This window comes from Pleurodeles waltl, chromosome 7 (genome assembly GCF_031143425.1).
Source record: "Pleurodeles waltl isolate 20211129_DDA chromosome 7, aPleWal1.hap1.20221129, whole genome shotgun sequence".
NCBI lineage: Eukaryota > Metazoa > Chordata > Amphibia > Caudata > Salamandridae > Pleurodeles > Pleurodeles waltl.
Genome location: NC_090446.1, coordinates 912,146,292 through 912,170,795, shown reverse-complemented (window position 1 = coordinate 912,170,795; position 24,504 = coordinate 912,146,292). Strand labels below are relative to the sequence as shown.

The 24,504-nt window shown below is 44.3% G+C and overlaps 1 protein-coding gene across 1 annotated transcript in view; it reads right to left on the bottom strand.

Annotated features, from left to right (window-relative positions):
- GPX3 (glutathione peroxidase 3) overlaps window positions 1–23,279 on the bottom strand; it is a 44,713-nt gene extending 21,434 nt beyond the window's left edge. The window contains exon 1 of the mRNA XM_069199566.1: window positions 22,793–23,279. Coding sequence (XP_069055667.1) covers window positions 22,793–22,879 — 87 coding nt within the window. The 5' untranslated portion in view covers window positions 22,880–23,279. The remainder of the gene's footprint in view (window positions 1–22,792) is intronic.
- Between the last annotated feature and the right edge of the window lie 1,225 nt (window positions 23,280–24,504).

Here is a 24,504-nt window from a genome sequence, read left to right as displayed (position 1 = left end):
GTGTCGGTTTTCTGCAGGTCGAGCCGGGGGCGTCGGGTGCAGAGTGTGAAGTCTCACGCTTTCAGCGGGAAACGTGAAGTCTTTGGAAGTTGCTTCTTTGTTGCAAATAAGTTGCAGGTTTTGAACAGGACTGCTGTTCACGGGAGTTTCTTGGTCCTGTAGTCCAGGGCAGTCCTCTGAGGCTTCAGAGGTCGCTGGTCCCTGTCGGATGCGTTGCTGGAGCAGGTTTTTGAAGTTGGAGACAGGCCGTTAGGGCTGGGGCCAAATCAGTTGTCGTCTTCCTCCTTCTCTGCAGGCTTGTAGGTCAGCAGTACTTCTTCTTTCTTCAGGTTGCAGGAATCTGATTTTCTGGGTTCTGGGGTGTCCCTAAATACTCAATTTAGGGGTGTGTTTAGGTCTGGGGGGCAGTAGCCAATGGCTACTGTCCTTGAGGGTGGCTACACCCTCTTTGTGCCTCCTCCCTGTGGGGAGAGGGGCACATCCCTAATCCTATTGGGGGAATCCTCCAAAACCAAGATGGAGGATTTCTAAAGGCAGGGGTCACCTCAGCTCAGGGCACCTTAGGGGCTGTCCTGACTGGTGGGTGACTCCTCCTTGTTTTTCTCATTATCTCCCCTGGACTTGCGGCCAAAAGTGGGGGCTGTGTCCAAGGGGCAGGCATCTCCACTAGCTGGAGTGCCCTGGGGCATTGTAACACGAAGCCTGAGCCTTGGAGGCTTACTGCTAGGTGTTACAGTTTCTGCAGGGGGAGGTGTTAAGCACCTCCACCCAGTGCAGGCTTTGTTTCTGTCCTCAGAGAGCACAAAGCCTCTCACCCCAGGGGGTCAGAAACTCGTCTCTCAGCAGCAGACTGGCACAGACCAGTCAGTCCTGCACTGAAGGATTGGGTAAAATACAGGGGGCATCTCTAAGATGCCCTCTGTGTGCATTTTTTAATAAATCAATAAATCAGTGTGGGTTTATTAGTCTAAGAAGTTTGATACCAAACTTCCCAGTATTCAGTGTAGCCATTATGGAGCTGTGGAGTTCATTTTTGACAAACTTCCAGACCATATACTTAATATGGCCACACTGTACTTACAATGTTTAAGAATGGACTTAGACACTGTAGGGGTATATTGCTTATGCAGCTATGCCCTCACATGTGGTATAGTGCACCCTGCCTTAGGGCTGTAAGGCCTGCTAGAGGGGTGACTTACCTATGCCACCTGCAGTATTTTGTATGCATGGCACCCTGAGGGGGGTGTCATGTCGACTTTGCCTTTTTCTCCCCACCAACACACACAATCTGCAATGGTAGTGTGCATGTGTTAGGTGAGGGGTCCTTAAGGGTGGCACAACACATGCTGCAGCCCTTAGAGACCTTCCCTGGTCACAGGGCCCTTGGTACCACTGATACCTTTTACAAGGGACTTATCTGTGTGCCAGGGGTGTGCCAATTGTGGAAACAATGGTACATTTTAGGTGAAAGAACACTGGTGCTGGGGCCTGGTTAGCAGGGTCCCAGCACACTTCTAAGTCAAGTCAGCATCAGTATCAGGCAAAAAGTGGGGGGTAACTGCAACAGGGAACCATTTCCTTACAGGCAGGGACTCCAGGTTTTTGTGAGTCTGCTCTAAGCATTGGCAAAGCCATTTGGCCTGGAATTGGCATACGAATGGTGTTTGTGTTTCTTTTTTAAAACATTTTTAAGTTTCATTGCAAAAACATTTTTTTTAAATTGCCACTGCACGCAGGCACGTGCAGACAAACACAAGGCCATTTGAACATGTTTTTTGTAATAAAGTTTTCAAGTATTCAAAGATGGCCTCCTGTGGGCTGCGTGCATGCTCTCTTCCAGGCTGGCATGTTCTTGTAATAAAGTACTGCAAAAATGATGCCCACTGATGTGCGCATGCATGCACAAGGTCAGCCATGTCAAATCTGTTTCAAGCCCATACAAAACATACAATGGCTCAAAAATCTGTGGTACTGAAAGGATCTACTTTGCCTGTGGGTAAAGGCATTCTACTTTAGAAGAATAGTGTCACTCACTGAGAAAAGAACCAATGGATCAAGTTGGCTAGCCTTTCCCACGCTGTATACTGTGGTGGGCAGAAGAAAATTGTTATTGGCACTTGAACAGACCAATGTATGAAAAAGGCTGCCTGAAAGCCCCCTGTGTAACTTTGTTAATTGTAAACATTTATTAAACATAAAAGGGCTTGGCTAATGCCAGACCTACAAATGCCTTGCTCACTTTAATACATATGCCCCTTATGCTGCGAACGGTATGTGACTGAACCGAATCTGAACTGTAAGCCACCATGTCTCAGCAGCGATGAAAACTACATAAAATAGTACATATTTATTACTTAATTTTAAACAATAACTATGTACTAAATAGGATATATTTATTATTTAAAGTTAATAATGCTTAATACTAAAAAGCATGCACATTTATTATTTAAAATTAAATAATAAATATGCACTATTTGTATATATTTTTAGCATTAATGTATATTTATTTATATTTCTGACTATTCCAAATAGTTTAATTTAACTTAACAATGGTTCCTTTGGGGTTTTATTTTAAGTCCCTACCACCATTATTTTCTATGGGAGGGTGTTGCAGCGCCGGTGGTTGGCCATCTATAGTGCTGAACTTACTACAAAAAAGTAAGCGGCGTATTTATAGGCCCCTGGCGCCACAGGAGTGTCACTTTTTGTGACGCTCCTGTGGCGCTAAGCACTGCACCGTATTTACAAGGTGGCGTTAAGCCACTTTTTGTGCCTTAACGTTACCTTTTAAATACAGCCCCTTCCCATGCAGCATTGTGCGTGGAAAGGGGCGCAATGGGTGTTGCTGTGGGCGTGCCACAGCAACACCCATTGCATTTTGACGCTGCCTCGGATTTATGAAATTTCGTAAACCTAAGGCAGCGCCAAAATCTAACACCACCCCCTGGGGTGAAGTTAGCAGGGAGCAATGAGGAGGAATAATTTTATTCCTCCTTGTTTTTTGCTTTTTCTATGCCTGCTGCATTCTGCAGCACACATAGGAAGAGCAAAATGCCAAAAAATATTATTTATGTGCGGAAAGGTGTCCCTTCCTGCGCATAAACAATCATTTGAAAATTATGCTTTGGCACTTCTGAGTGTGCTGCATTGTGCAGCACACACAGAAGTGCCAAAGCACCATTGGTGATTGTTTATGTGCAGGAAGGGACACCTTTCCGCACATAGACAATCACCCCCCTCATCACAGACATCCTTGCACAATGGTGCAAGGATGCCTGCGTTGGCACTGGTAGCTGAATTTAGCACCAGTGCAGGGGACAGACAACACATGGGTGCGCCATATTCACTTAAATACAACGCATCCCTGCGTTTCTAAAGTGACGCAGTGTGGTGCTGCCAATTTTAGCACAGCACTGTGCTGCGCCACTTTTCCATAAATCTGGCCCGAAGTTACTACAAAAGTGCAGTTTATGATTACCGAAAGTAATAAACTTGCTCAAAAGTGTAAACTTACTCAACAGTGTGACCTCTGTGAATCAGGCCCAGTATTTGTTAATTTTAAATTGCTTGGAGTGTTTTATTGGTAGCACTGAGGATCATTCAGGGTATGAAATTTGAAGAGGCATATTTTTATGGCCTTTGGGAAGGAATAAAAACAACAGAAACACTCCCTGTTTAAAGATTAAAAGGCACAGGAGGAATCCAAGCATTCTAACACGATCGCCTTGCCACAAAAACACATTCCTGGCATAGGAAAAAGTATTGTTCCTATATAATCTAAGCAATGTATGCATGCCTTAGTGGTGATGAACGCTCGTTTTCAGGAGAATAGCACTCTTTAGGATTTCTCATTGTGCCATCACCACTTTAATCAAATCCTAATAACCTTTGCTCTGCAGCAGTTACCCTGGCTTTCAGCTTTTGCTTCTTCATCCTGCATTGCTCAGAGTCAGCATAGTTGCCCTCAGTTGCTATTATTGTAAAGTTTGAAGCTTATTCAGTCATTAGTGATTCAAAAGCATGGTCATCTCCAACACAAAGGCTCATAAAGGTTGAACTATTGCTAACTTCGCTGCTCATTACCTTGCAATATTATATGTGTCTTGTCACCCATTCCTTCCACTCTAGTTATCGCCTATTATCTACCACCCGCTGAGTTGTCCCGTACAGTTTAGCAACTCAAGTCTTAAGTCTCTAGGGTATAATGGCCTGTGTTAAAGATAGACCACTATAGTCCAGTACTGAACATGGGATTTCTTCCTTTTTGGGGGGAATTGTCAGTTTTAGTACGAGACATACTAATAGTCCTTGACAGGGGCATTTATGTTAATTATGTGTTTGCATCTAGAAGAGTTTCAAGCTACCGTAAAATTCACTACCTTTAACTTATACCTCCTCAGCAATAACAACATTTTGGACCCTGCCCTTTCTCTAATGAGGAACGCAACAAGCATTTCTTGTTGCTACATTTTCCTCCAAAAGCTTTTCCTCTTGTGTCTTTAGGTTTCATCAATAATCTTGGCATTAATTCTTCCAACACAAAAAGGGGTACATGGTGCCTGCCTTGATTATCCAAACTGGCTGATTAGCTATGGCAAGCTGTCTAACAATTTCAAGGGATCATATTTACCTGTACCTCCAGTCGCATCTCACGGTGTGGAAAAGGGTCGGGGCAGAGCGGCACGTGGCGGGGGGGGACAACAAACAGAATTTTTTTTTTACAAAAAAAGCTTACCAAATTGTCGCCTCAGCCGCTCCTCGTCACAGCAGGCACAGGCTCCCCACCTGCCCTGTGGCCAATCCTAACGCTGCTTTCAAGCAGTGTTAGGATTAGCCAGAGCGCCCTGCCTTGGCACTTCGGGGCAGACTGAGAGCCTCTGCGTGCTGTCTCCAACCCGGCAACACAGTGCCGGGTTAGAGAGAGCTCAGTGCGCATGTGTGTTTGGCTGACCCGAGACGGCCAGCCAAACACACATGCGCACTGATGGGAGTGCTGTGCACTCCCCCTCCGTGCTTGTCATGCCAATTGAGTGCCCCTTTAAAAATAAATGGATAATAAACATAGTTTATTATCATTTTATTTTTAAAGTTTTGCTGCTGCTGCTGCTGCTGCTGGGGGGGGGCGTTCCTCCGGCATAGCGGAGGAGCCACCGCTGTGTACCTCCATTGCACAATTTGATGATTTAGAGTTTCAAACATGCAGGGGGGAAGCTCTAAGAAACCGGGTGGTCCGGACCTTCTTTTCTTCGAGGTGCCACTCATTCAAAGCTAACACAAACACCTGCCCTTTTGGTTGCAGACCCACAAAAGTACACCTGCCAAATTCTGTGGTAGACCTCTTAATTGACTGAATGTCTTAATTATTCATCAGCCAAGCCACTTTCCTCATGGGTGAAGATATTTGCTGTGCTCTGTTTGTAAAAGGTTGGTCCACTGCATGCCCTGGTGGTATGGCTAGTTCATTAGTGCTCTCTTGGGTAACCTCCTGTAGTACATTGCATAGTCCGGCTCCGAACATTGTGGGTGTTGCTGTAGACTCATAATAAACTCTCTTTGGTACTGTAGTCTACCTAAAACACCTCTTCGGGTTATGGTTTGGAATTTCCACACCTGCTTGGACATGGTTCTTGGGAAGAAAGAAGAACAATGTCCAAAAAAGCCCCACATTTCCATGCTTCGGGCCTCTTCACCGATCTGGGTGGTAAAGACATTTGGCCAGACACAGAGGTGGATGGGGCAGGATAGAGGAATGGGGGGGAGATACCATCCGCCCATGCATGATTCTGCCTAAATAATGTCTTCCAGCATACTCACTTCTATCAATGGTCTCTCTTCGACAGAGAATTCTATATTTAACCTGACCCTTGATGTTCAAATTGTTCAGGATATAGGCGAGAAAGATTTGTCAAGTCTACCTTACCCAAGCAATTGTTTTCTTGATCACCTATAGTCCTCTCGTCAGCACGACTCTTCAAGCTAAAAGTAGCCCTGGAAAATAGTTTGTTACCAATGTTATGTCTCACCCGGCAGACCATCTTCAACATTCTTTTTGTTGCGCCTTTGAGTGGCTCCAAAACTATTTATTTTAAAGCTTAATACACCGACTAAAGAAACTATGGGCCTGATTACAACTTTGGTGGACCGTGTTAATCCATCCCAAATGTGACAGATATACCACCCGCCGTATTACGAGACCATTATATCCTGTGGAACTCGTAATACAGTGGGCGGGATATCCGTCACATTTGGGACGGATTTACACCCTCCGCCAAAGTTGTAATCAGGCCCATAGTGTTTAGGGCGCCCTTTGAGCTGCTTTCCAAAACCAGATGTGCTGAGTATTTCTACGGTATTCATGAGCAATCCGTGCTCAAAATCAGCCCAACAAGTCCTGCATGGTTCAGGGATTATTTCCCGGGACTTCTTTGTATGGCCCACCCACCTCCCCAAAGGCATTTTGCTGATTGGAGGAGAGGCTGTGAGGAGGAAATGACTGTACGGAGCTGACGGGAGGCATCTTAACAGGCAAGGCTCTCCTCCGTAGGGTGGAGGAGCCTCACCCCCTCCCCCGCTATCAGGAGCCGCTGCAAATCCTTTGAAAAACAAAACGATAATAAATAAACTGTGTTTACTACTGTTTCGTTTGTTAAAGGGGTGAGGCATTGGGGATGACGACGACAAGGGGAGTGCACTGTGCACTCCCCTCAGTGCGCATGTATGTTTGGCTGGCTGCCTCGGGCCATCCAAACATACATGCACAGTAGGCTCTCTCCAGCCCTGCAACACAGTTGCTGGACTGGAGAGTGCAGGCAAAGGCTCCCACTCTGCCTGGGAGTGACCTGGCTGGGCGCTCCCAGACAATCCTGAAGCTGCTTTAAGCAGCTTCAGGATTGGCCGCAGGGCAAGCTGGCGGCCTGTGCCTGCAGTGCGGGAGAGGAGCAGCACAGCGGCGGAGCAGCAGATAAGTGATTTTTTTTATTTTTATTAATTAGCCTTCCTCGACCGCACCACCCCAACAAAGTCTGCGAGCCGCACCTGCATCTTAAGTGCGCCAACATTAGGCTCCCACCCGTGAGTGTGCTCGGCCCAGCTTTGATAGTCACGAGTTCTCTAGAGGCCCGGAGTTCATATGAAGCCGAATTTGTAAATGTCAGGAGGCTTTTAAAATCTTAGTTTCTTCCAGGATGTCTTAAGCAGTGCATGGAGTAGAATTTTGACACATCTCTGTTCTGTAGGCGTACCTCTCCAACGTGACCCTCAGACTGCCGAACCTGGACATACATTTCATTTCTATAAGCGCCACCTTCTGCTATAGACTCATTTAGGGTTCACCGAGGGTCACAACTGCAACCCCTGGCTTGTCCCTTCTGACACTGCCTTTGCGACCACTGACCCCTCAGAGGTGGCAAATTCAGTGCCAGGAATACATGGGCAGATACTGCTTATGAACGTCGCCTGGAACTCTACTTTCTTTCTTTTTGACATTTTTTTTAATTAGACTAATACTAATTAAGGCTACATTATTCTATATCAATACATGGAATATGACCGTTCCTGGCAGCTGAGGTAAAATATGATTTTTTAATGTCTATTGTTTGCGTGTATACGGGTGAGAGTGTTTATGTGAGCGACAGTGTTTGTATGTGTGAATGCGTGTGTATCTGTAAGTGTGAGTCGGTGTAAAGGACAAATGGCGTGTGATGTCACTTCCGGTACCCCTGGCATGCTGGTGAATTGACGTCAATGCCTTCTGCCTGAGCACCGATCCCAATAGGTACAAGCTCAAACACAAAATAAATGAAAGTGTGCGCGTGCCGTGCGTGTGTGCGACCGTCTAGGGCAGGTTTTCGCCTACTGCTTCACATTTACAATGTCCGGCTGACAGCTGTCTTCCTGCCTGTACAATCCCTTCTAGAAGCACCGCTCTGACGCACATGTCCGTTGCTTGGAAACCAGCTGCTTGATAGCGTCAAACGACACATTTCATGAATGCTATTTCCGTTCTTGATTATATTTGTAATCCCTGTACGTAAGAGGTGGGTTATTTATTTAGCAAGCTGTGCAAGTGGCGACTTACACGGGAAGATGGGATACAGAATGGGGTGTGTTGGGCAGTGGTGCTAAACAATTTTCAGAGAGGAGGTGGTGCAATTAATATTCCACCACTAAACTAAAGGGCAGAGCTTAAGGGGGGTGTTTAATAATAAATAATAAACAAATTAATTTTCTGGAAAATTCAGTAGGGTATGGTGAGATATCTGTCGGATTTCGCAAAGAAGTTTTGCATAAACACAGACAAAAAGGCATACACGTTCCTACCCTCCCAGCTTTGAAAGTGTTAAAAAATGTTGGTTATTTTACAAAATATTAGGGCATGTTTAAGAAAAATGTTTATTTTCCTGCGTCCCTTAGAACCCTCCCAAAGCCACCATGTGTGCGCCGTATTTAAAATACGGCGCACCAGGATGGTACTTAGGGGACTAGCGTCAGAATTTTTTATGCTAGTCCATCGTTTTGCAGGATTAGCATAAAAAATTCTGACGGTATTCCTGCAAAGCACCCAGAGGCCCATTGTAAGCAATGGAAGCCTCCTTTTAACGCCTTCTCTGAACAGGTGTTAAAAGTGCCGAAAAACCATGACGCAAGGAAATCTGTTAGATTTCCTTGCGCCATTTATTTTTGCCCCTCCCCCCCATGGGGGAACGCCCCCCTTTGCATACATTATGCCTGGCACAGGCATAATGTAGTGCAAAGGCTTACAAAGATGCATTGTGCCACTTTGTAAATATGGAACTGTGTTTTTGACCTGCTAATGCAACATTAGCGTAAGAAAATGACACTAATGTGACATTGGAATAGTGCTAGGGGCTTAGGGCCTCCTAAATATGCCCCATTGTGTTTTCTCTCAGTTAGTACCCCTGCTGATCCGCATTCGCTTCACTTTCCACTGCCTCTTAGCCTCTAGTATGTGTCGTTCTTGTCCTATAATGTGTTTTGACAATATACACCAGTGTGATCGCTGGAAAACGTGAAGCTCAGCCCTCCCCACAAATCTTACTGACCAAGCTTCGCCCCTAACTAAACTCACAGGAATTGGAAAAATCCAAGTGTCACACAAAGAACAAGTGTAGCAAGTGAGCCACTCCTATTCATCAAGAGTGTGGCGTGGGTGTGAAAGTACCTGCTGGGGTATTTTGGAGCACACTGTTACACATATATGATTATAGCATGGTTTGCTAGCACACTGCAGTTTAAAGACAGTACGTTCTCCATTGTAATGGTCACTAATATTGTGCAGACTTAAGCATTTACGTTTTGTTGTAAATTGGAATAACATGGCATCCTATGACCTTTCCCTTCACAACTGCAAAGTAGTCACATAGTTCACTTTGAAAAATCCTCTGACTTTGCAGTCCTGGAAGCAAAGTAAACACTAGTCTCCATGTTAGCAAAATAAGCTGTAATTTTTCAGAAGACATAAAAGGACATTTGACCTCTGTCTTTGAATGTAAAATAAATGTCACAAGGTAAAAAGTAAACACAAAATTAAAATGCATATTTATGGCTCTTTCACCATTGGAACTCCAGGATGGGTATTTTAGGGGGTGCATCAGTACATCCTGCACCTCCTGAGAGTATGTGCTGGAGAAACTGTGTTCAGATGCTGACCCTGGAATAGCAAATTATTCACAGAGAAGTAAGGGATGTTCCATAAGCATGGGAAGCCATGATGACTATTAATGTGGCTAGAGTCTCTAGTGGTTTCTGGCATCTCATAGGAAAAACACATAATCCAGCTTCTACCTGTTAGATCCCAGTCCCCGTACTGCAGGAACTTGTATCTGAATGACATAATTTCCCCTCCAGTTCTTATTTCAAGGAAATTTAACGTGCTCAATATATTGATGAGATTACTTTCAGTAATGTGAGCAAAGTTCACCAAAATATTGGTTGTTCTATACCATGTTAAATGTTCTACGTCAAAGCCAAAGTCAGGTGCCTCGCAGGGGCCCACACAGATGGACCCAAATTCTAACTGAAAAGACGTGGGAATGGTCATAGACTCTTAAAGGTCAGATCATGCATAAACCATTAATTTATACATTTTGTACAGCATCAGCCCTCTAGACCAAGGCACTCAAGCTGTCCTACTTAAAAGGTTCCATCCAGTGCAGAGAAAAACACAGTACTCCTTATCCAGTACTGCATTTCTAACAATCACATAAATTAGTATTCCAGCCTGCCACTTTGTTTGATGCTGCATCTTTGGCTTTTGAGAGCAATTGTGACATCGTTCACAGGCTGGCTCCTTTAAAGCCAATGTGGAACAAGCCTGAAAATGTAGGGAACTTGTAACCTAGACAACGTGTAATGACATTGCTTCGTCACACCCTTACCTAAACTTCATCTTAATGGAAATTGATATATTTTCCAGCCAAAACCGAGGTGCAAACTTTCATTATATATATCCATATCACACCCAATATATATGTTAGGGGTGTGCAAAATCGTGTACTTTATTTTTGGGTAGTTATGTGAAATTTCTATGAAATTACTTGTAAATATGTGTAATGCAAATCAGCTCTATATTTTATATCAAAATGCGCCTGGTGTCAAATTTTGATGCCAGGATGTATATTGTATTAATAAAACACACACAAAATGCAATTGCCTAGACCAATAGATGCTCTCATTCTGATTGTTTGGGCTGTCCCCACGCTTTTGCGCTATAACTTTTTTTTTTACATTCTGTAATGGTGTAGTTTCAGGAATTTTACATAACAAGTGTAACTTAAAATTCCAGAAATTATGCACATCCCCAGTAAACAGAGCATTGCATCTCTTGCAGAAATTTCGATTTTATCTAAGGTTCATAGCTTTAAATTCTGGTGGGTCCACCTACCCTTTCATCCTTCCAAGATTGATAAAATGTGTACCGTTTAGTTTACTGCACCACAGATTTCTGATCATTTTCTATTTTTATTAGTGCTCTGACTAATGATAGTGTGAGTGATATAAACAAACAAATGCATTCGATTTTTAGATTTTGCCACACATAGAAATATGAAAATAACTTTTAAAAGTACATTTGCATATTGTGAAGTCACATATACTTTCCCACATATTTAGGGGTAGAAGGTGACCACATTCTAAAGCAAAATGGAGGTAGGCTTGATTGGCATGTTTATAAAGATCAGCTTTCTGTAAAGAAAGGGCATTTTTAGGCGTGCCTTTTTTGACGTGATAGTGCTGTCTGGTAAGTGTCAAAGATGTCTTTCAACTGCAATAAAACATTCATTTGTCCTCCGGCCTTTAGACAATGCTCAGGTACCTATGAACATTTTCACGTTCTTTGAATGAAGACAGTGTTTAGCGATAGTGAACAGAACCTGGAGGTGAATGGCCTTCCTTTTGCCTTCTGAACTGTCGCAACCCACTTCATCCTCTTCCGCTCATAGTGCAGATGGATGGCACCACATTCAGTCTCCAGAAAACAAGCCCACTTGCATTACTGTTGGGGCCTCGGGCCCTAGCGGCCACCACCCCCTGGCACCTTTGCACTCACCTCTGACAAAGTTGTATCAGAGATAGAATGAGAGATGGGAACAGGTTGGGTCAGGTTAAAAAAACAGTTGTAATCTACATACACCTACGCTTTGAGGAGACCTAATACTGTGTACCTGTTTCACAACACACATAGGCCAAGGCCAGGGAAATTAATGATTTGTCAAATGTCCTATAATGTGCCTGTTTTCTGTAACCTTACTTGTGCAGAGTCCCTGAATTGCAGGCAATCTGTATGCCTAGGATTTGGGAATATTCTACTTTTAAAACACTGAGCTTTTTTTCTTTACATCGACAGCATATTCCATGTTAACTCCTTTCTTACTTCAACTGCTAGTGGTAGGCAGGGGACCTTGATTCACTTTGCTACCATTCCTGCACCTTTGTCATTCTGTTTTGGTTTTGGAAGCACAAAAAACCACTCTACGAGTGTTCATATCATGTGCATCAGCAATCCCACAATGCATTGCTCCTCCTCTTGCCAACACCTAAAGTTGCAGATATACTATCATAAGAGACACCTATGTGTGCTAAAATTGGCTTTGTGAATTAGCTGCTAGTTTTGCGTTTGGAGTACCTGGGTACTCATGAGTATAGGCTCCAGCCATAGGAGTCAAGGGGGCCGGCGGAGATGTATTAGTTTATAGAGCAGTGCAGCACCGCAGCCAAAGTTGCTGTGCTGTGTTACATTAGAAGGAAAGAGCAGGTCAGTGCCATATGTAATAGAGTATGCAGCTGATGATTTCTTCTCCAGGTGGGCGCTCTTTTAGGCTGCCTGATGCCAGTCTCATACCTTCACACCACAGTGCAAAATAATATGCTTAGACATCTTTTAAAACATTTCTCACATTGCCTGTGTGCTGTAGAAGGCAGCACAGGCTATGTGTGAGAGGATGGAGATCCCTAAACAATTCTCCTTATTAGTGCCTGTCTCAAGGAGATGCTATTTTTGCATACAAAGCCTTGTCTACCATTATTAGTAGATGGATCCTTGCGTCAAAAACCATGGGTGGTGGTGCTGGATCGCCCATCTAACACCCACAGGATGCTACCTAACGCAAAGTAACGCAAAGTAAGGCACAATGCTATTTGTTTACTTTTTACGGCTACTTTCCAGTTCAAGAAAAGTAAATACTTTCTCAACATTTTGCACTACTTTGCTTCTCTTTTTGTGACTTTGCACTGGCACAAAGTACTGCTAAATCGGCCCATAGATGCTTTGTGTAGCAGGTTTTTATGTTGATATTTGAAATATTACTGTATTCACAATGTGTGGTTACAGTCTTCAACATTTATTTCTATATTGACTGTTCAATCATGGTTGGGCTCGAAAATCTTCACACATTATTTGTCCGTTTAACGGTCTAATATTGCACTCCTGAACCAAAAAATAGTAGGGTGTGTTTTACAGAAATAAACATTTCACACTGTTACAGTACAATAGGGAACATACATATTAATCTAATATGTATTGCATAGCTGAGGTGGAGAGCGATGAACTGAGAGCCATAACATTGATTGGATTGAAATGAATTGATCATTAGGAGCCGAGTGATCAATTAGTTCATTGCTTATACCCATCAACAGGTTGTGTACTAGAATTGAAAATAAGAAACTTCAGTATTCTCCGGATTAATAGTTACTAATTTCTAAATAAAGTTATGAATTTAGGTTCAGCTCCAGGTAGGTTTATCAAGCTCACTGAGAATGTCTTACTGGGGAAAGTGAGAAAATATACTTGTGTGTGTTTTAAATTTACAGCAACACATGTTTCTCTCCAGTTGTGGAGAAAAATACCAATTCTTGAAAGACTGTGACATTACTTCTGGGTGTTTACTATCACTTTTTCTCCTTGTAACCGAACAGTTGGTGTTCTTGGGAGCCGGTACTTGAAGTAGTTTCTTTGCTGCGTTCACTAGAGGCTTAGCTATGGAGGGCCCTATCACGAAAGAATCAAAGTAGCCTAGTGGAAGTGTGCTCGCTGACACTGGGCCTTCTTACAGGCACCTAGGTCAACACTCTTAGGAGAGACCTAGGTCTTTATTCTATTGAATATGTGCTCATCGAGGACTTCAGTGTACGGCTGTTCTCAACATTATTATTATTTTTTTTAAATCATCTTCACTTCTTCTTCTTATTTTGTCCAAGCTCGCTGAAGGCATTCACACATATTAGGTATGTGTTCGAAATTTTTGAATGGTGGATTATCACAATGACCTGATTTTAATTAAATATTTCAATGAGCATCTATAAAAACAATGTCAAAGTTTTCTTGACGATTGTATCTTAGAGGAGATTTTTGTGCATTTAAATACATTGCCTATGTTTCAAAAGCACACGACTATAGTGTATAAGAAGGGCATGCAAATAATTTAATTAGTGGTAATTATGGGTGTTGATTACAATACATTTCAAAGGTATCTTTTAGGGGAACGTTTCAAGAGCATTGTTTTTCATTTTGAATGAAGTAACACGTACCAGTAGCATGTGCCTTAATTCATACTGGTCTATGAAGGTGAATGGATGGTGTATACTCATCAACAGTAGCTATACATATTGCTCGGAGATACAAACCTCCTGCTAAGCATGGCCGGCCATGATGGGTAAAGATTCCTGACGGCAATGCAGTCCCACTGGAGGAAGACTTCAGCCATCACCAATTGCTGACAGCATGTGGACAGGACCTTATTTCCACCCAGTCTCTCCAAGCAAATAAAATCCACCCCACAGACAGCAACAAATTCTGAATAGGCATTATGACCCAGTGCTGACAGATGTTACAGTGTCAAGCTTTAGATGGCTTTTTTCAATTCATGGGCCCTGTAACTGTACTGAGGGGATTCAAGGCTCTCTTTTATCCCCACAGAATGGGCAGAATGGGTCAAAGAGAGCCCCAAAAGTTGGGGGACACCAGACACCTACATTTTCCCAGCAGAAACATTTCCTCCTACATTGAACAGCTGGCCAGGCAGTTGGGACAATGGCCTACTCAGTCCTTTTCTCAGCGAATGAAAATGTTCCACCGACCTCAGGGGCACTACATTTTATACACTGAGGCTCAATTATTATTTGGGGTTTTCCTGAATCTCAATAAGCAAATTTTGAATTTTTTAAGCTATCTTTAAGCAGGCGGGTGCGGGTCTATGGCGAATAAAAATTTGTGTTGTATATTCAGGTGAAACAAACACAATTTGGTATCATTCAGAGCATTTTAAAGGCATTTCGAATTAAGAGGGTTTGGTTGATCATGATTGCTCACCTTAGCAATGGGTTCCTTCTGTTATTAATTACATTTGATCAATAAAACAATATTTTTGCATTATAATAAAGTGTCTATATAGTCCATTTCAAGTTTATTTAGGCAGTATTTTGTATACTATGTTATACAGCTATATGTCAAGAATAATTGAAATTAAGTATACTGATATCTGTGGACCGGTTTCTGGCACAATAAGAATGAGGTGCCTTGGGAGAGCTATGTGCATCTCTAACTCAAGGAAAAGAATCCCATGCTGCAGATCAAGCTTGTGCATAATTGCACAACTGCTTGTGGGTTTGAGTCGTGAAAATCCAAGGGATGCTGTCAGGAAAGTGATGAAGGGTCTCAGCAGAGCTGTGCATGTGCTGGTCTTGGAGTAGCAGGGCTGCTGAAGGCCAGGTTTGATGGGTGTGGTATCACTGATGCAGCTCATCATTTGAAGGTGTGATTAGCAGCTGAGAGGGATTGTTGATATCTCATGTGGAATGCAGAATCTCCCTCTTATAGAAGCGGCAGAGAAGTGGAGGAGGAGCTGAAGGTGGCTGTGGATGAAGGGGTAATCTGAATAAACCTAGAACTATTTACAGATCATCTTGGTGTGAAGTCTTATACACATTCACAATGGGCTTCTTGACAATCCATATCAGAAGTTCATTGTTTCCCAACTCAGTGGTACTCACTTTATTTCTGTGACTGCGAATTCTAGAATAACAGGAGACCCTGTATGAAATGTTTTTAGTGCTTTGCCTGTGTTCTGTGGGCGCACTAGCTGAATATCACGGCATATTGCTGGGTTATGGCACACTTGCAGAAGTTCTTAAGAATGACATAGCCTCATTGAGAATATGGAGGGCCATTTGCTAAATGAGGGCAGAAGAAGCCACGCATCTCTTGTACCTCAGCTGTGTGGCCAGCTTGTACAATTTAGGGCTACCTGCAATATCGGAGGGCTTTTTCCCAAGTAGTGGTTGCTGTCCCCATGAGGTTGCCATTTTGGAGAAATAAAAAACAATGAAGGGAGGTCCGACATATTGACAAATCAGAGCAGCCCCTTTAATTTCCACTGGGGGATGCTCCATGCAATGGGTTTCATGATGATGGATTCAGTGGTTGCTCCACCATTAGGCAAATCACACACATCACACCCTAAATGAGGCAGAAGATGCAATAGGAGGGGACAACTACCAGTTTCTGGCAAATACTGATTACCGACAGGCTCTAAATGACAACCACTGTCTCTATTTGTTTTCTTTCAGGGTCATTGCATCTTATCCCAGATCTCATGGCACCATCTCCCAACTCCTACAAAGTCATAGAAAATTCTCAACAAGTGTAAAAATGTAAATAAATGTATGGATGTGAGCAGCTGCACTTATCTTTCATTCCTATAACAAGGAGACTGAGGCTTCTTCAATATTGCACTTCTAAGGAATGGAGTTTGAGGGATTACCACCCGAACAAGGACATGTGAGAGGAAAGTGCCCTACTGTCACTGGGGCCGGCTCTTCTAGAGCCCTCCTGTAAAGCTGAAACACACATTTCCACGTGGTTTATTTTGCTTGGTGTGCCTTATAAAGGGAAGCAATGCTTTGAGTTATTTGTACTCTGGTGTTAGGTCCACCTGGCTGAAAAGCACTAAAAAAAGACCAAAAAAGAATTACCGACCTGGAAATGCATAAGTGTTTCATCACCAGAACTGCATAAAACACAAATCAAACAAGTCTACTAAAAGATCAGTGTTCCAGATGAAAGCGGTTAAATGTAGCGCCATAGCCTGAGCTGCAGAGGTTGGAACTAGATTTGAGTCCCAGCGTCAGCTCCACATCCTGTGACTGAGCAAATCACTTAATCTCTCCTAAAATAAAATCACCTCACCTAAAATAAAAAAATGAATTTTACCTTGTGTAATAATCTAACTGGTGTTCATGTAAATTGCTCCAATATCTTTGGGTGGAGTTCACACCATAAAAAAACTACAAAGAAATAATAGAAAATAACCGGCCAGATACCAATGAGACTAAGGAGATGGTGAGATCCATGAAAGGGACGATCAGGGAATGTGGGCCACTTGTTTTGGAAGTGCCCGGGCCTAATTGTAACCCCAATCCGACCGTGTCTCCAGGCCAGGCAGGGAGGAGCACAATGGCGGACCAGGCCCCTCTGGGCCACCACAGACACTAGGGCTGAAGGGATGAGTCAGCGGAAAGCGGGCTGACACATCAACTGGCCGCTTCTGTTCACCACAGCGAGCCCGGTGACTCCACAGAAAGGACGGGAAGGTCCCCTGCTGACACCGTGAGCGCAGCGCTCTGCACCCCGGGGCCTGTCAGCTGTTTGCCTCGGTAATGTGACTGGGGTTTTCTTACCTCACTGCACACAGCGACGCTATATTCATGCTGTTCTAAGCGCCGTAGACGACCTGCGTGAGGAGAAGCGAGTAACCAGAAAATTAAAATGGCCCACTCTTTAAATCAAATATGAAATGACACCGAGGGGATGAAAGTAGTAAGTCCAACCTTTCCTAGAATAGTTTTGCTCTCCCTAATATTCATCTGGCTATCCATGCATCCTCCCACTATTTCCTCCACCTACCCGTTCATCTATATTTCCTGCTTTTCATCCTTCAGTTAATTTCATCCTTCCCTTCATCCTTTCATCCACCTAGCCAACATTTATTTTCCATCCTTGCATGCTACCTTATGACATCCATCTACACTATTCCATCCATCCAAAGACCATTCTGTTCACACATCAGTCCATTCATCCAACCATTTCCATCCATTCACGCTTTCATCCATTCTTCCTTTCACCCATCCATCCATTTTTTGAAGGATCCTTGGACTCTTCTGTGAATTCATTCTTTTTTCATTCATCCATGAACACTTCTTTCATTTGTTCTTTTTAACCTGTCTTTCTTCAATGTTCTACTCTTCCAAGATTAATTTCACCTTTTGTCCACCATTTCTTACATCTTTCTTTCTCCACGTTCTCTTTTCCATTTCCTATCTACTACCTTTCTTTCCTTTCTCTTTTGTGGTAACTCCATGTGATGCTCTCGGCCCTGTGTTGACATTTTCATAATGTCTTTCTTTGTCGCTTGGTTCACTGAGCAGTCTCTACCGCCCACGCCTAGCTTTCCCTTTACAACATGTCTCGAGCCTTGTCGGGGTAAGGGGGAGGCCTTGACGCAATTGCATTTAGCTGTTTTCTAAAGAGAAATCTACTGATGTAACGAGCAAGGAAACTAGAAAAGTAAAGCTAAGGAAAAGAGGGCAGTGAAAGGTCGCTCGTGTTGCTTGTTAGAATTATCCCGTATTTTATGAATATCCTCTTAGGTTAGTTTCCATCTCCCCGAGTGTGCACGGCAGCGCCAGAGTGGGACAGAAAATAGGACCAGAACACCACAAATAAGTGTCCCCCATTCCGGTAGCTAAACTAGTGATCCGCGTTTGCAAAACGGGGTAGTGTTGAACTTGTGAAGGCACGCTGGACGAGTGTTTGCAGGGTACAGCGTTCTGCCTTTCTGCTCGGTGCAGCCAATGTTTTGGTAATATCTGGGACATTAACAGTAACATCTGGACCACCAGACCATAAAACAAGCCCACGAGCAGCCAGAATACACGACCTGTCACACCAGCCCTTCTGACACCGCCAGCCCTCCCTGTGCACTCGCCTGCCCCCTGCTGTTGTGAGGGTGCAGTGACTGGGCCTGGTTGGTGACGTCCTCTTCTCTGCTCCAATCCTGGTCATCGTGGATAGAAAACGGGGCAGCCTCGCTGGCAGTCCAAAGTCTCACTTGCCTCACACAAACCGTGATAAAAAAAATGTAATCTTACTCCTACGGCTTACAGAAGCGAATCCCTTCCTCGCACCCTCCTCTTTCAACAAAACCGAAGATCCTCACCGCCTGAAAGAACTCCGCACAGAGGCAGAGGGTTTTTCGAGTAGGTAAGGGTAAGTACCTACTCTTCAGCGCCTCTCTCCCGCCATCTTTAGGCAAAGAATCCAGCTGCAGCCCAAGAAAGGAGAGGAACGGAAGAAGATGGCGGCTATGCAGATGGTTCCTGGAAGGGCAGCATGCACGACTTGAAGCAGTAATCAGGAGCTAGAAGGTGCCCACGATCAAGTACCAAACTCAGGCAACGCTCAGCCCACCCTAAAGGAGAGGGCTCGGTCCTTCCCAGACAGAGATTCTTTCAGGGTTGCTATGAAAGTAGGACAACATGATGACTACTGCTCTCTCTTAGGTGGTTCTATCACTCCCTCGTCTTAAATGTCTGCAGTATACCAAAGCTTTCATCCTTGCTTGCATGAACCGTCGAGGCACAGGGAAAAGATGCGTACTTCGTTTATTTTTTCAATCCAAATATATGTAGACAGCCAAGACTATCAATCTAAAAAACTGTCAGTCGAAAACATGTTTGCCATATACCCCATTCGGATTTCTTTTTTGCCAACACATTTTCTGGCACACACACTCGGACTAGTACTGAACTCTCCACCATTTCTGGGTGTCCCAAACAACAATCTAGAAACCAGGTTTTGCCATACACTCTTGTGAATTTTGACTCTGTGTTCGGAAAACCTAAGAATATATTGAGGTGGATTGCTTTGTTTATGGTGGACTCTTTCCTACCTCTGATGACCCAGTGGAAGAAGTAACATAGGTGGCAATCCTGCTCTTTCCCAACAATCCCAGACCAAAGCTTATTTAAAAAAAAAAAAAATCAGCTGATAAATGAATAAACACAAAGAATTACCTTGATAAAGAAGAGCTGATGCCCTCTATGCAAGAGTCATTTTGGAAGCATAATATTCGTGCACAAGTTGGTCTGTCTAACAGGTGAAAACTGCCTGAATTTTATCCTGAAATCGGAATTGCAGCACAATGGCTGAGAACAAATGGGAGATCTCATCAGCCTGGCAGTAACTGACAGTTTGAGGTCTGAAGGGTGGGTTACATACGGTATTCTCCAGCAGTTGCAAAGTTTGAATATTGTCTTGTTTGCAAGAGATACACGTACGAGCCATTTAGTAAAAAGTAAGAAGCATGTTCTTACCAATCCTTAGGTCATGAGCAATCACCAAAAACAAGAGTTTCAGAATGCCATTTCGTATGATGATGGCAGCTTAGTTTGGAAAACCTATAATGCATAATTCAATATTTGGGTACTTTAATAATGAACTGTTTGGCATGTGATATACAAAGGGAACAAACATACATTTGACTACTTTGATTTACCAGGGGAACTTTAATTGCCAATGTTACTGCCATATTACCACTCACTTCTCCATATCTCCACCCACCCCTGCAAAATATATAAATATCGAACACTAGTCCTAAGTATTTAAATTCAGCAGATCTGTATCTCCCCTCATCTCATCCACTGTTCCACTCACCTCTCCAAATATCGATGAGTTCAATATAAGTGCTTATTCCATCCTTATCTCAACTCATCCAGGCATCCCTCTGCTCTTCCACTCACAACTCAATATGTTCATTCACAATTCCATGACTATACTCACTACACTCTATAACTACACTCACTATCTACTCTCCATATACATGATAACAGCTCAATATATTGACATTTATCTCTTGCGTAAGTCCTCTCACCTCACTGACACCAGCACTCAATTGCCATTAACTCAAAGCAGCTGCTTTCCCCCATCTCTATTCAGTCGCTAGAGCAAAAGTTGTCCACTTTGTCTCCACTCACCTAATTCATATCGTAATGAAGTGCATCAACATCTCTCCTGATCCTCCCTGCATATGTTCACTCTTGTAGGTCCCCACTCACCCACATCTCGTTCCTGGCATTTTCTTCTAGGTTAACAACTTTCATCCTGCTGTTCACCTCATTGGTTTGTCTGCTCATGTCATCCACATCTTCATTCACCAATCTGTGCATCCATTCAACTCATCCTCATTGACACCTACACGCACGTATCTCCACTCACCTACCCAACCTCTCAACATTCACATTTTCACCCATTTTGTTCATAGACAAATTTCCCTGATTCAAGTCTCCATTCAGTTTCATATCCCCGGTCACCCCTCCATTTTACCATCCCCTGTTTGTGCAGATAGCACTCCACCTTTGTCCACGGTACCCAGAAACATCAGGTGTGCTGGAACCAGAACTGAGTTCCACCAGCCAAAAGAATTTTGAACTCAAGTTTGCTAGTTTACCAAGTAATGGGAAACACATTGATATTGTTAAGTCTGACCAGCATGTTATTCCCCATTACTGTGTCCTTATCTCATAATGGTACATTAATGGTGAGGAGATACCACACGGTACCATTACTTCTGGGCACAGGGGATCATCTCTCCACAACTATTGTGCCACTTGCGATCGTCCTTTATTATTTCTCTATTTAAATTCATCATCCATAGCTTTTTTGCCCTTTACCCTATTTCCTCCCACCCTTGCACTTCTCCTCAATACCTCAGCATCTGCCCTTGCTTTTTCCATACCACCAATCACGTCAACTACATCTCCAGTCACCTCAACATTATATTGGTGGATCTAATGGCAACCACCACCACAGACCCTTATCACAGCCCCGATACCCCTCTGCTTCTCCACTCAGACCACCATATTTCCACTCATTTCCCCATATCTTCAGTCACTTTCCTATATCACTTACTACTCACCCCATCCAATCAGTGTTTGCTCCATCCATAACATAACAGGGCCCTCGGTATCACTTGTCATCATAGACTATCTCTTCCTGCCCAAATCTCTTCTCAGACCCCCTTAGTACTGCACATTCTCCCACACCACATATGTGATAAGCTATCTTCACAAAACTAATTTGCATCGTCCACTCAAATATTCTGCATCTCTTGCAAGCTACTTACTCCATCACACTTCCGCAAAGCCCCCTATCACCTCACACATCCCCACTTACCACTCCATATCGTCAGACAGCGCCTCGTCCCCTCTCCACTCACACCTCCGTGTGTTCAGTTATTTCTTCTCGCCACCAGAGGACTACTCACTGTTACATCTCTTTGCCTAGCTCTACCACACGTGATCACCCTCCACTCACCCTTCAACATTTCTGTCCCTGTCCAGTGTCACAGGTCACCCATGCACCTCGTCACTCGTGGCTCTCCATCTCCCCTGTGTCACTGGTGTCAACACTTCCCCTCTGTAACTCCATGCACATCATCACTCACCTCTCAAGATCACCACTCACCCTCTGCACCTACAACCACAATTCGATACTTTCACTCATCCCTATAAATACATTTCAAATACCCCCACATCTTCAGTGTATCTGTACTAAGCGTTCCTGCGCCGTCACTCACATTCTGACGCCCCCACTAACGCCTCATATTTCCACTCCCTCTGTATAGCCGCTGGCACCCCTCTTTAGTTTTCCCGAGTCACCCACCCACTTGTATCAAAACTGACATCTCTGTATCTCAACTAAACTCACTCGTATCAACAGTTGCCCTTCTGTGTGTATACACTCATTTCATCCACATGACCACTCACTCACCGTCACTCATTTCATTCGTAGTCGTTCTATTCCCCCCGTCATAGTTCCATTGACATCATTCACATTCCCACTCGCCCCTCCATCCGCCGCTCACTCCCACCTTCCCTCTCACTTTCCCCGCATCTCCCCTAACCTCATTTCGATTTCCACAAATCGGTATCCTTATTTCCACTCACACCTCCACTTACACGCGCCCTCAATATCAAGAGCCCCCCTCCCTACCTCCACTCCCGGTTGTCTCCATTCACGCTCGCCATAGCTGCACACCCTCACCTCACGCACTCACACCCCTCACGCACTCCTCCTTAGGACACGTCATCCACACCCGTTCGCCCGCCGGCCCTCCACATACCTGTCCCTTACCACTCGCGTCCCCTCGCCCCCGGTTAAGCCATCGCCCTCGCCCCGGGTCCTCGCAGGTGAGGGAGGCGTTCGTCTTCTGCCCCTTCTCACCTGTTGCTGGTCGGGCTGTGCCTGCGCGAGGGCGGACAGCAGCACGGGAAGGATGCACAGAGCCCTGGCGCTGCCCACCGCCATCATGGTGATGGTCGGGGAGGGCCCGCGCGGGTGCTTCTCTCCTGCTGGCGGTGACAGTCGCTCTCCCTGGCCTCGCTGATGTCTCCTACGCTCTGCCACCTTCCAGCTCAGTGACAGGGAAATAACAGGAGAGGCGCAGCCAATCAGGGGCGGCCAAGAATTTGAAGAATGATGTCAATTTAACCCCCCAGCCCCTGGTCTAAAATGGTCCTAGCTGTCTAAGTTATCGCGCTTGTGTCATGGTTCAAGGACAGGCATGATAGAGTGTGCTGAGGAGAACACGCTGTGTCAGTGAGTGACCTGCCCGGGGCACTGCGCTCTCTGCTCCGGCACTGCCAGTGACAGCAGTGGAGGCTGTCAGGACTGCGCCGGGGTTTCAGTACCTGGAAAAATGATATGTGACGGTGGATCTGTACTGGAGCAGCCGGATATTCGAGCCCCAGCGCCCAAAAGGATGCTGTAGTTTAGGGGCATTTCTTTCGTCAGAGTTGAGTTCGTTCGAGTACTGAACAAGCATTGGCAAAGCCAATAGCTTCGCCTTTGCATGACATATTGGAGGTGAAAATGTGTTTTTAAAGATGTCGCACAGAAACAGCAGCTGTTGTGCATAATGACTCAAAGTACATAAAAAAAAGCGCTAAGGCGTGCCCCGCGTTGACCAAATTGCAGCACTTTATTTTTGTTTATTTTAAGCCATGTAGAACAGCAGCGTCCAACATCTTTAAAAAAAACATTAACAAAGCTAAATAACTCTGCGTGGGTTATTTGGCTTTGTTAAAGTTTTTAATAGAGGATGTGGCGTTATGGCAGAACTTTTGCCTGCAGAACAAGGAAACCAGGTTCGAGCCTCGGCGTCCGCTCAACATCCTGCGATTATGGGCAAATCACTGAAAGTCTCTGGGCCAGAAAAGTCAAACGCGAATGTGTCCTTGTGTAATGTAAGATGTGCTCTTTTAAAGTGCTCCGATACCTTTGGGTCAAGTTTGCATCATAAACATGGGGACATTTTTTTTAAAAAGCAACAATAAGGAGGAGGGTGGGAAACAAAGGTGGCGGATGAGTGAGTTATAAAGAACGACAGGAGTGCCGAAAAGTAAATTTAAAAAAGAACCCTAAGGAGCCGGTGGTCACTGGAAGCACACTGGCCACAGGAAGCAGAAATTGGTCCATGCACCACGGCAGGGAGGAAGGGATGAAGACTAAAGCCCAGGAGGATGATGGAGTTGTCAACAAATAGCAAGCAAGGAAATGAGATTGACACGGGGGCAACCAATGGTAAGTAAAGGAAAGGAATGGGTGGGCTCTAAGCCCCTTTTAAGCTTTTTAAAAAAAAGAAAAATAACTTTCGCTGAAATCACAATGTGGGTTGCAAGCAAAACCTAAAAGGAAGGGAGTCCTGTTTGTTCAGATTGAGCTGCACTGGCAGAAACGTGCTTAGGTCCCAAGCCTAGAAGAACAGGTGTTAAATACACAGACAACTACTTGAGCGTCCCAGTAATCTAACAGAGCTGCGTTCTTTATTTACGAAATATCAGGGGTGCTGCGAGAGAGAGATGGAGCACGAAAGAGAGAAACGAAAAACCTCTATTTCTGGTGTACAGTTTCCCCCTAAACATAGATGTGCTGCG